The sequence below is a fragment of the Solea solea genome, chromosome 13, assembly GCF_958295425.1.
Source record: "Solea solea chromosome 13, fSolSol10.1, whole genome shotgun sequence".
Classification (NCBI taxonomy): Eukaryota; Metazoa; Chordata; class Actinopteri; order Pleuronectiformes; family Soleidae; genus Solea; species Solea solea.
Window position 1 is genome coordinate 8,331,316 of NC_081146.1, and position 11,974 is coordinate 8,343,289.

General features: G+C 41.6%; 2 protein-coding genes across 2 annotated transcripts; both read left to right on the top strand.

Moving 5' to 3' along the window:
* The first annotated feature begins 891 nt into the window (after positions 1–891).
* Positions 892–7,063, top strand: si:dkey-92i15.4 (uncharacterized). The gene is made up of 6 exons (XM_058647342.1): positions 892–3,382; positions 3,463–3,658; positions 4,937–5,035; positions 5,129–5,378; positions 5,503–5,619; positions 6,394–7,063. The coding sequence occupies exons 1-6, from the start codon at positions 903–905 to the stop codon at positions 6,573–6,575; spliced, it is 3,324 nt and encodes a 1,107-aa protein (XP_058503325.1). The 5' UTR covers positions 892–902; the 3' UTR covers positions 6,576–7,063.
* A 419-nt stretch (positions 7,064–7,482) lies between these two features.
* aqp10a (aquaporin 10a) lies at positions 7,483–11,974 on the top strand. Its single transcript, XM_058648294.1, has 6 exons — positions 7,483–7,914; positions 8,719–8,845; positions 9,074–9,211; positions 9,309–9,427; positions 9,512–9,729; positions 11,477–11,974. The coding sequence occupies exons 1-6, from the start codon at positions 7,831–7,833 to the stop codon at positions 11,679–11,681; spliced, it is 891 nt and encodes a 296-aa protein (XP_058504277.1). The 5' UTR covers positions 7,483–7,830; the 3' UTR covers positions 11,682–11,974.

The following is an 11,974-nucleotide window of genomic DNA, read 5'->3' on the forward strand; positions in this document are numbered from 1 at the left end:
CTTGTACGTCAGCTTTCTTCAGTCAGCTGCTAATTTCTTTGCCTGTACGACTGATACACGCTGCACAGAGACTACACTTAATACAGTGTTTTGCACAGTGGATTGCTGTTAGGTGAGTTTTTCCAGTTTTTGGTTCAGGTTAAGCTGACGCGAACAGGAAGGCATGAATATGTTACTTAAGTAAACAGTCTTTATGATATGTGTGTACAACAAAGAGAGCTCAGAAAGCTACTTTTCTGTGAATACTGCCTTATCCAGCGAATATATTGTGCAAAATTAGATCACTTACTACAGTTTGAAGTGAACACACGGCAGTGTTTTGGTTCTCTTGCTTGTCATGTCCAATATTTTCTATTTTTGTTTATCCAATTTCCACAATTTTAATTCTTCCCAATGCCTTGCATATCATACAGTGTTTGTTGTTCTTCACCACTCTGTGATTCTGTTTTGACTGTGGCCACGGTCACCACAATCCACATATCAAAACATTCCAGCCCAATCCTGTCCTGGTGTAGGGAAATTTACTTTTTTGTGCTTGGCAGGCAATGGGAGCTGTTCGCTGGGGAACTGAAGACTCCTGTGGACATGGCAACGAAAAGAGAAACCCAGGAGAGCCATCACTTCTAGACCACAACACAGAGACTCATCAAGAGCAGCACTGAAAGATCAACCTTTTTTGATACAAAATTGGTTTCTGTGCAAGAAACCCCACAAGAGGACTGTAATTATGCTATAGTTTCACTGTCTTTTGCACATTCTGAACTGCAGTTGTCAGATGAACTGCCTCCAGACTGCAGTCTAAACGACAGTTGCTTGGATTTGCATAAATATCAAGCTCAATCTTCTCTCTTTTTGGGATTTGGCACTTGACAGGAGGTCATTAACTTTTTTTCCCTCAAACAATGGAAGTGTCCTTTCTCCCTACTCCAGAGAATGAGTGCAACAGGCGGACAGAAGCGCGCTTCACTGTCCGCTCAGCCAGCTCCCCCTCATATGGTCTCTCTCGCAAGCCAGGTTTTAGGAGACAGAGAGGTTTTTCTGAGGAGGAAAAAATGGGTGATGAAGAAATGGGACAAAAGGAGACGTATGGGACAAACTCTGGAGCACATTTTACAAACATGGAGAACGGAATAACAAGATATCAAGCCAGCAATGTCAGAGGTCAGCACGAGATGAAGGAAACATCAGACCAAGGAATGTCCCTCAAGCTAAAGCAGAATGGCACAGGAGACAGAATGATAACAGGTGAAAACTCTGCATTTATAAGCCGAGGCAGGACAGAGTGGAGGAAATCTAACGTGACTAGTAGAAGTAAAAGTTTAGATTGGAGGAGAGAGGACAGAAGTCCTGTTCGTAGCCGCAGGACTGACATACTGCCCACAACAAGAGGAGATGGCATGAATACTCTGGCAGGAGGCTTAGATGAAAGAAGGATGGGAGCTGAAACTGTGAGGGGCAGGATGTCTTCAATGCAAGTCTACAACTCTGCAGGTAGAACTAATGCTGTTCAAGAGAAAAGCCCGGTGAGTCCCCTAAACCAGACTCTGGAAAGAGTCAGTCGGGGTCACTCCCTCCCCTCCAGGTTGAAGTCCCAGTCTCTCACAGAGACCTCCTTTGGGCCGACAGGAGGTCAGAGCATACTGGAGCGGATAGAGAAACTCTATGGGTCTGCTGGTTTTAGTAAAGCTGAAGATTACAACACATTAAGAGAATACCCCACTACTGTAACAGAATCCATTACTTCTTCAAAGTGGAGGTCATTTGAGGGGGGAGGCGGCGGAACCTTCCCCAGGCGTTTCTCAGCAGGAGAGAAAAATAGCCTCAGCCCAATTCAAAGCATCAAGTCTTACAGCTGGACACCTCCAAAAGACACGTCCAATACAGAGAGTTTACTTTCACCAGGGAGAAGCAGGAGATTGTCAGGGGGACTGTGGCAGGGGAAAGTCCAGAGCAGGTATTCAGAGGCAAGTGCAGTTACCTGGGAGGGTAAAGGGTTAGTAGACATAGGCACAAGGTCTCTGGATAGGGCAAGGAGTAGGAACACTGTAGCAGCTCAGATTAGATCTGCCAGGGCTGCGGGAGGGATTAGAGCAACTCCTGACACAAACTGTGTCTTAGAAGAGGAAACAGTGCCTTTTAAAGAGTCATTTGATTTCAAAGCAAACAAGAGTGTGGATCAAGGCACGGTGAACTACGAAAAGGAAGAAATTGAGACAAATAGACCAAAAGAAACAGATTCTGGCACAAAAGAAAAAAGTGAAATGAAGAGTGATATCCCGGATGATGTATTTGACTCAAGTCCAAGTAAAATTACACTCAAAGCGATAGAGAAGAAGAACTCATCAGAGGTTTCCTCCATAGCGAGTGTGAGGAATAAGATCAATCAGTTTGAGGCTCTGTCACAGAGATCAGCAGGACAGCTCCAGGTGCCCAGAAGAGCCTTCTCTGTGCCAACACAACACTTAAGGACCCATGATGGAGTGAAGAAGAGTGGATCAGCCAAAGCAATAGGTGGACTGAGAGATAAGTGGGAGGTATTGGGAGAGGGAGGGGAAGAGAAGGTTTTAGGAGCAGGAAAGAAGTACCTGTTAGAAAGGTTTATATCAGAGGATGTGGTTGGACTACGAAGGGAAGAGAGCAAAGGGAATGATTTGGCTGTGAATGAAAGAAAAGAAAAGGATTGCGCAGAAAACCCATCTGAAGATTTTGGCAAATATTGCAGACTTAAGAGTACACTCAGAATTCCTCTAAACATAGGAGCTCAAACGAATCGTAGAAATATTTACATAGATGAGACCGATTTCTCAAAAGTCTCAAGCCCAGAGGAAGCAGGTGAGAAGCATAAAAAAGCCAGTGATACAACATATCTGCTTCAGCCTGATTCCAGCGCCAATTCCTCTAGTGTGCAGAAACGTATATTGACTTCATCTGTTGCTGATGATGATGACAAGACTCCAACAAACACACCCAACCACTCACCCTTTCTTTCACCTGCCACACACCAAGAAAACTCCTTTCCCATGGCTGATACCTGTGACAGTTCCTCAGGCCTCACACAATCAGCACAAACTCCCGATCCAGACTCCCCAACTCTCTCTCCTCCCCTCGCCTCCTCCATCCTCATCAACCTCCCCGATTTCATTTCTCCAGCGGACAGCACAGCACACCAGAAGGGGAAGAAACAGGCACTGGACCTCGATGCTTGGGTCGCTGGATTGAACTCAGCGATTAAGGTCTGGAATGCAAAAGAAGATTACGGGGATGACGACGATGAAAGTACGCAAAAGGATGAAGATTCAAATTATGATTCAGATTCTGGAGAGTCTTCTGTGACCATCACCAGCAACATGAGCCAGTCCGATCGAAAGAGCTTCAGTGTCAGGTAGGTCCTGTCAAAATCAACCACATGATCATTTCCATGTGTCCTTTTTTACCCTCAACAAGTTCCCTTTATCCCTGCAGTCTTTCAGACCTGTATAACTTTGCGGGGGTTGACTATGAGTCAGAAAATGACAGTGATGAGTGGCAACCAACAGGCCGACGGTCCGCTTCTCTGAGCTCAGACGTGTCTGCCCTTTCCTATGTGTCAGTGCTGCCCAATGAAGAGCTTGACAAGCTGCTGGAGGACGTGAGGAACCTCGGGGACAATAGTCAGCAGGTATAGTCACGTTTACATGATGTGCAGCAGTTTTTACCACAAACCAAAGTTAATATTACTATGAACAGGTGGCTTTTCTCATATAGTCTCTCTTATGGCAAACCAAAAATGATATTACTTTTCTCCCCTTGCACCCCTCACTCACACACATTCACACAAACACACACACACAAAGACAGCTCCAACCTTCTGCCGGAAATGAGTGCTTTGGTGAGTTGTTGTATAAGGTAGTGTTTCTCATACAGACTTCATGCACAACACTTGGAGCTGCATGTTGCACAAACAGCAGCAGCTGTGTTGTGTTTGGCACAAGCAGATAGTTGTTTAAGTTTTAGATGTTTCCCTGCTCCAACACACCAGATTCAGCTCTTTCCCGATCTCTGCAAACGCCCAATAATGACCTATTGATTTGGAGCAGGGAGACATCTTAAACATGCAGGACAGGGGTCCACCATTAAGAAACACTGGTTTTAGGGAATATTTGATTTGCTTCACATTTACAATAATGGACAGTCACGTTCATGAGAAGCTAAAATTGTGATTGTGATTAAAATAGACCTGTGAAGTCCGACTGCATGTTTATTTTGAGCAGTAGAATCCACTTCTCAAACTCTTCATGGACGCCTCTTGGTGTTTTCAGTCATCCTCCAACTGTGAGTTTAGAAGTTTCACTTCAATGGCGCTTTTAAACACCGTAAACGGTGACACAAAAACAGAACACTGCTTTGCTGAGAGTCATGTGGAGTTGATCAGTTAATCAGCATTGTGTGAACTCGTTTGACAGTGGTTTGAATGTAAGAGACATTTGTTTATATTTAAAAGATACAAACTACAGCTTTAACATTAAATAGCTAGTATGAATGTGTGGTAAATATATCTGTCATTCACTTCCTCTTTGTCAAAACTTTCAGATATCCACAATGACATTCTTACCATCCATAATTGTCATGTACAGTATTGTCAGATATTCACAACTTCATTCTCCCTAAGACAAATTATGTGACTTTTTCCATTCATGTGTATGGGGTTTGACTGAAGGTGTTTCAAAAATTGTCAATAAACAGAATCACTGTAAATTGTGAATATCTCAAACTGGAATTATGTATAGTCATAATTTACCTTCAGGTATCTCCAGTTCACATTGTGGACATTTTGACAAACCAAAGAAAATGATATTAAAGCTGATTCTGTGAGTTCATCTCCAGCTTTTTCATCAATCCTCTCTCTCGCTCTCTGTCTCTCTGTCTCTCTGTCTCTCTGTCTCTCTCTCGCTCGCAGGACTATGATGCAGTGCAGGTGGTTGTCCTCCATAAGGAGATGGGAGTGGGTCTGGGCTTCAGCGTGGCAGGAGGCGTGGACCAGAACAAGCCAGTCACTGTGAGGAAGCACTTCTTTTTTGTCTCTCTCCTGAAAATGATTTTCCAAAAACATTGTCCCCAGTCTCATCATTAGTGTGTTTCCGTCTTTCAGGTCCACAAGGTGTTTCACTCAGGTGTGGCAGCTCAGGAAGGCTCTATAAGGCAAGGACACCAGGTGCTGTCAATCAACGGCACAGCGCTGTCTGGACACGCGCACTGGGAGGTTCTAAGGGTGCTGAGGAGGGCTAAGACTCGTGAGATGGGAGTGGTGGTCCTAAGGAGGGGAGATATTAGTGACGTCTCAAAGAGTGGAGTGCAGACAAGTATTCAGGGATCGACACAGACTCACGTCGCTGAGGCAGGTGAGACTTAAGTAGAGCTACAGTAAGGATTTGGGTCTAGGTTAAGGTATGAATGTAAGATATCAAATTCAAAATCTGCAGTAAAGTGAGATGCTGTTTGTGTATGTGTTTCCACTCCTGTCAGGTGAGGACATGTGCGTGCGCCTGGAGAAGAATGACAGGGACCTGGGCTTCAGTCTGGAAGGTGGTGTAGGATCCAATCTGGGAAACAGACCCCTCACTGTACAGAGGGTCTTCCAGGGTGAGAGATGAAATGCATAGTTGTTTTCGATTTTTCCCAAACCCTCAAAGAGATTGATAAGCCTTTTCAATGTGACACTTGACATACTGTCAAACCCTAACATTAACAGACAAGACTGTTTGTTTTAGTCTAATAACTTAAAAGCCAGAAAGAATCACATTGATGGAATGTCTCTCTTATCGATTTGCAACATGAACAATGGTATAAATGTATGGAATATTCTCTGCTGTTTTACTGCCTATATCATCCTATAGCCCACCTTATATAAAATCTTTTATCTCGGTGTTTATTAATTGATATTTTAGAAAGAAATATTAATTCTAGCAAAAGTAGAAATGTCTTAATTTGATGATGGTGTCCCAAAGATTCTCAATAAACAGAAGCGCATAGATCACAAATGCATATTAATTTAGCTTCATACATGCATCATATGAATTGTAGCTGCCATCAGAGTGACTTATACTGCACAGTTTAAGTTTATTTAATTTTTTTCTGGTATATTATCCAAACTATTTACATGTGATTTAATATTTTGTTGTATTACAAATAAGCTGTGAGATATTTGTTTAACATTTTGTTTATAAATCTCTTTTTATCTAATTCTCACAGCATGTTTGGTGGCACAGATGTGCTCATGACTACATGATTATAACTACAAGAGCACCTTGTGCTTGTAATTCAAATTGAAGTGGAGATACATTAAGTCTGGATGTTGAAAAACATGCACATAATTGAGCTTTTAATGTATAACACATGTCTCTGTTGTCCTTCCAGGCGGTCCTCTTGATAAGGTGTGTCCTGGTGATGAGATCCTAGAGATTGAAGGTATGAGCATGGTGGGGATGAGGCGCCTGGAAGCCTGGACTCTGATCAGAAAACTCCCCCCCGGGCCTGTGGACGTGGTGCTACGCCGCCCACTGAAACATCTGGAAACCAAAGCCCTTTGCCAACAGTAAATTTCAGGGAATGTTGACAAACTGAAAAAAGACAAAAAAAAAAAAGAGACTTTAAGTTTATGAGAAACATGACACACTGTGGCTTTGAGTGTTACATAAATCACCCACAGTAGGTTATTTGTGCCATTAAAACAATTTGTTAACATCATTTGTATGACTAAGCCCTGAAGGAAACAGGATCCTGAAGGCCAAAAGTTTGTGGATTTTGTTCTCTCTGTTACAGGATCACATCTACCTCAAGGTCTGTGATATTTACAGTATGTATCATAATTAAAATGCACTATTATCAGATCAAATCAAATACTGTATTTACCACAGCAGCCACCTTTTATTCACATAGTTTTCATGGTCAGTTAAAAAGTCATAGTGTCACACTGTACATTTAAATACATGTTGTAACATATTGTTAATACATTGCCAAATGCATTTAGACAGTATTTAGCTTTTTTTTTTGTTTGTTTGTTTTTAAATAAATCCTAACAAATCGATGCTTGTTATACTTATGTCCAGCAGAGGGCAGACGACTCACATCATATTATATCATATCTATTATCAGTCACTGCTTTACAGTCATATCTTCGTGTGATGTGGAAGATTTTCCTTCCACGGTCAAGTGTGTCTCTGATTATCTGTGATGTTATAATCTAGTAGCAGTACAGAGTTCAATCAGGGTGATGAAAAGATGGGTGTTCCTTATCAACATTCTTATCTAAGACTTCACAAGAAACTATCTTTTATCTATTCTTTTATGTTTACATACATTTACATTTATCTTTACATTTTTATTTATGGAGATCATTTGCCAATCTCAGTTTCCCCTATGTGAGACACACAGTCGTAGTCATAGAGACGCGGTTATTTGTCATGAAGATGTGGAACTATCTTGATGAATACCAGGTATCATCCTACTGTATATACTGTATATCTATATATTTGCTTTATGGCCCTCTGTCAGTTCTTGTTAACACATAATCCGACTGTTTATGGCCTCTGTTCATATAAGAAACCCCTAACAGCGGAGGTGCATCACACACTCTGCAGCAGCCTATCCGGAGGTGTTACAGACAAATACATGGGTAAGAGTGTTTGGCCAGCTGTGGGGAAACAAAGCAGAGAGCTGGGATACAGTACACAGGTCCTCACACACTCAGGTGGAAGCTCATCATAAAAACCTTCATCTCCTGGACTCGTCTGTTTGACAACACAGGAGAGTTCATTTTGTGATAAGAAGAAGGATTTGGTTTTTACTCCAGCCATGATGAAGCTACGCTCACTAAGAGTGAGAAATGCACTGGTGCGAGAGTGTATGGCTGAATTTCTGGGAACTTTTATTTTGCTGGTAAGTGACACTCATGTCTCAGAGTACAGGTACTGTGTATATGTACTTGCATACAATATATACAATTAGTATCCTTACTTTAACCAGGTATTTAACCATTGTTTTTCAAGAGTGACCTGGCCAAGAAGGCATTGGCTTCATAGTAAACAGTTCTTTTGTAATGACCTAGATTCTCTTGAATTCAACTTGTTTGGGTTTGTGTGTTTTTTTTTTAAGTTTTTGAATAGTTTGAGTGCATGTTACATAGGGATTTCTTTAAAAAATGAATAATAAGGAAAATGAAAAACACCACTGCAAGAGTACAGCAACATATGAAAACTACAGAACATTAGGTTATTGTAATGAAATACTTTTGATCTCTCTTTCTGATCATTTGATTATTTATTTTACATACAACAGTTTTAGACTCAGACTTTCAACTTCTCCTATGAATAAATTAATTAATAAATATAAAAAAATGTAATTATTTAACTTGTTATAATAACACCCTTTTATGTTATGATTGTCATGGCAGTTCACATGGCCTCATTTCACTGGTCTTCCTTTCACTGAACTATTTTATTTGTATTACTTGTTATTCAGTGCTGCTTCACACTGTCATAAAGGTTGATTATTGAATTAATCATTCATCTTTATTGAGTTGTTGAGCCTGTGATATCTCTTAAGAAATGTTTGTGTTTATAACATCCGGTCACCAGGGACTTGTGTTGTGCAATGCCATTTGCTTATGATGAATAATAAGGACAGACTAACCACAGAATGTTATTATTTGTATTAACCTGACCTCTGTCCCTCTTGTCGCAGCTCTTTGGCTGCTCTGCTGCAGCCCAGGTGAAGACCAGCGGCGAGACTAAAGGCCAGTTTCTGTCGGTCAACATGGCCTTTTCTGTTGGAGTCATGTCGGCCATGTACCTCACCAAGGGCATCACAGGTAAAAATCATACTAACAGACATCAGTGTCCACTTTGTTGCGTTATGACACTTGCAGCACTGATTTGAACAGTCTATGTATCACACCAATCACTGGCACTAAACTTTTTACTTATGTGTTCCTTAAGCATCAGTCTTCTCAACTAAGAAACTAAATGACTGCAAATAATCTGAGATTACATGACCTTCTAGTCTCTCCCATTGCAATTTACTTTCCTCTCCTCTCCAGGAGCTCATCTGAATCCAGCTGTGACTCTGAGTTTCTGTGTGGTGGGCAAAGCTACCTGGGGAAGGCTGGTTCCCTACAGCCTCTCACAGCTGCTGGGGGCTTATGTGGCATCTGGGCTTGTCTACATGATCTACTATGGTTTGTCTTTCCACCACCTTGAGTGCTTAAATCATTGACATACTGTATATACATATATATACTAATTTGTTTTGATGATTTCCACTTTCATTCTTAGATGGTATCATGCATTTCAGTGGAGGAGTGTTGACTGTATACGGTCCAAATGAGACGGCGTCTATATTTGCCACATATCCTACAGAATACATGACTTTGGGCAGAAGTTTCCTTGATCAGGTCAGTTGGGGGTATTGGTGTAAAGTCTAGGGAGCATCTCAGCTAATGTTCTTCTAACTATTTCTGGATTTGTCGTTACTGTAGGTGGTGGCCACCGGCATGCTCATGTTGTGCATCCTGTGTCTGGGCGAAAAGAGAAACACCCCGGCTCCGCCAGAGCTAATTCCTGCTGTGGTGGCAGTGATTGTCCTGGGGATCTCCATGTCAATGTCGGGTAACTGCGGTGGTGCAATAAATCCTGCTCGGGACCTTGGGCCACGCCTGTTTACTCTGACTGCAGGCTGGGGCACTGAAGTCTTCACGTAAGTGTCCTATCTTATATATAACTACATGACCTGTGTACATACAATGTGCACATTGATACCTTTGAAGCACGAATCAGGAAACATTAAATATTTGGTGGTGTGCTTAATGCAGCTGCACAATTCACAATCAGCTTTAGTTTTATATGAAATGGACGGGATTTTGACTTTATTTTAGCTCTTTGTGTTGATCATGACGTCATGAATGTCTGCAGTTATCAGACTTATCAGACCTGCGTGTACAAAGGGGACATGATGTGTCAGCTTGCCGAGGTTCAGATCATAATCTCATGCTGGTTCCATAATGTAATTATAACAATGCTCTATATGATGCTCTATGCTCCATCAGTCATCAAATTATGGGTCCTTACTCACAAATGGGACACAGGAGAATCAATCTCATCAATTTACCGAATCAACTTACTGAATTTTTTTTTTGACTTAATATGTATGCATGAAATTTGATATCGTTTCAGAAATGGCTGGCGATTTATATTTTTATTAATCGTTGCAGAAGTGGCAGCAAAAATACAAACGTATGATCAAATTGCATTGTGAATTGGGTTGTGATTGTTAATCATCTTTATGTCATACATGTTGGAGTAGTGGCCAGCAGTGTTGCCTAACAGCAAGAAGGTCACCAGTTTGAATCCCAATTTGATCGAGGGCCTTTGTATGTTCTCCCCCTGTGTGCGCGTGGGTTTCCTCCTTAAATTAGACTTAAATTGGACACTTTAAACTGACCATAGCTGTGGTTGTTTGTCTCTATGGCCCTGTGATGGACTGTCCACCGTGTGCCCCACCTTTTGCCCTATGTCAGCTGGGATTGGTTCCAGCTCCCCACGACCCTCATGTGGAGGATAAAGTGGTAGACGATGAATGAATGGATGAATGAATGTAATCAGTTCACAGCAGCTTTCATTGATTCTTGCTCATGATTCATGGTTCGTCTCGGACTCGTTCCTTCAAAGACTCGGTCTTGACTCGGACTCGGACCACAGTGGGAGGAGAAGAACTCGTAATTTCAGACCAACGCATTTTTTTATGTTCATGTTATGTCCTAACTATGATTAAAAAGTCAGGGTGGGCTTAACATGTTGATGACAGATCAGCACTGTTGAAGCAGTTTATAAAAATAGGCAGATGATGATGCATGTGGTAGGGATTTTTTTAATGATAGTAAAAGCATAGTCCATATTAAGACATTAAGACTGCTCCTCTAAACAATTCCCAATCTAGCTTAGTCTGTAGGCCTAACTGTTGATTATTAACTGGGGTGATACTAAATCATGAATATGAAAACTGACATGTTTTTATGGTCTTGGTCTCGACTCGGTCTCGACTTCTAAAGGACTCGGTCTCGACTCGGACTTGCTTCCTCAAAGACTCGGTCTTGACTCGGACTCGACTGTATTTGAAAACCAACGGATTCGGTCTCGACTCGGTCTCGACCCTTCAAAGACTCGGTCTTGATTCGGACTCAGCAAAGGCGGTCTCGTCACTGGCAGACAAATGTCAAACAAGTCGCTAGGGCAACAGTCCTTGTGAAGCTGTTGTGGTTAATGTTAAGTTTGCCAAAAATTAACATAACAGACTGAAATCGCTCTACAGGTGATCTTTTCACACATTCACGTTTGATTCAATGTTAATGAAAAACATTAATGACTTGATAAGATAACCAGGCAAGTCTACGCCGCCTCAGAAGAACACACACATAAAGTAATTCTCCTGTTAATCTGCTCTCCAGTTGTTACAACTACTGGTTTTGGGTTCCTCTGGTGGGTCCATTCATCGGAGGTGTTTTAGGAACTTTCATGTATATGATCTTCATCGAGCTGCACCTGCCTGACCCAGATCCCCCGGAGAACATCTCCCCTCTCTTCATAATCAGTGGCAAGGAGTCGCTCACCACACAGCAAAATGGACTAGAACTAAAAGCTGCACATTTCTAAACGTTACTGGATGTACGTTATATGTACCCCCTTCATAACCCAGCCAGGATACAGGCAGAGGCAGCTGAGAGAGAGAGAGAGAGATGCTGATTGTCCAATAACGTTGTTTACACTAATACCTGTACTCTTTACAATAATAATAATTATTCATCATTAATAAATTATTTATTAACTGCATTTTGTTTCTGACATCTGTCAGAAGCATTCATTTAAAAGAATCTCTAAAGCTTAATTGTGAAATAATTTGTCGTGATCAGAATCACCCTGCTTTATTCAGCTTCATTCAATACTCA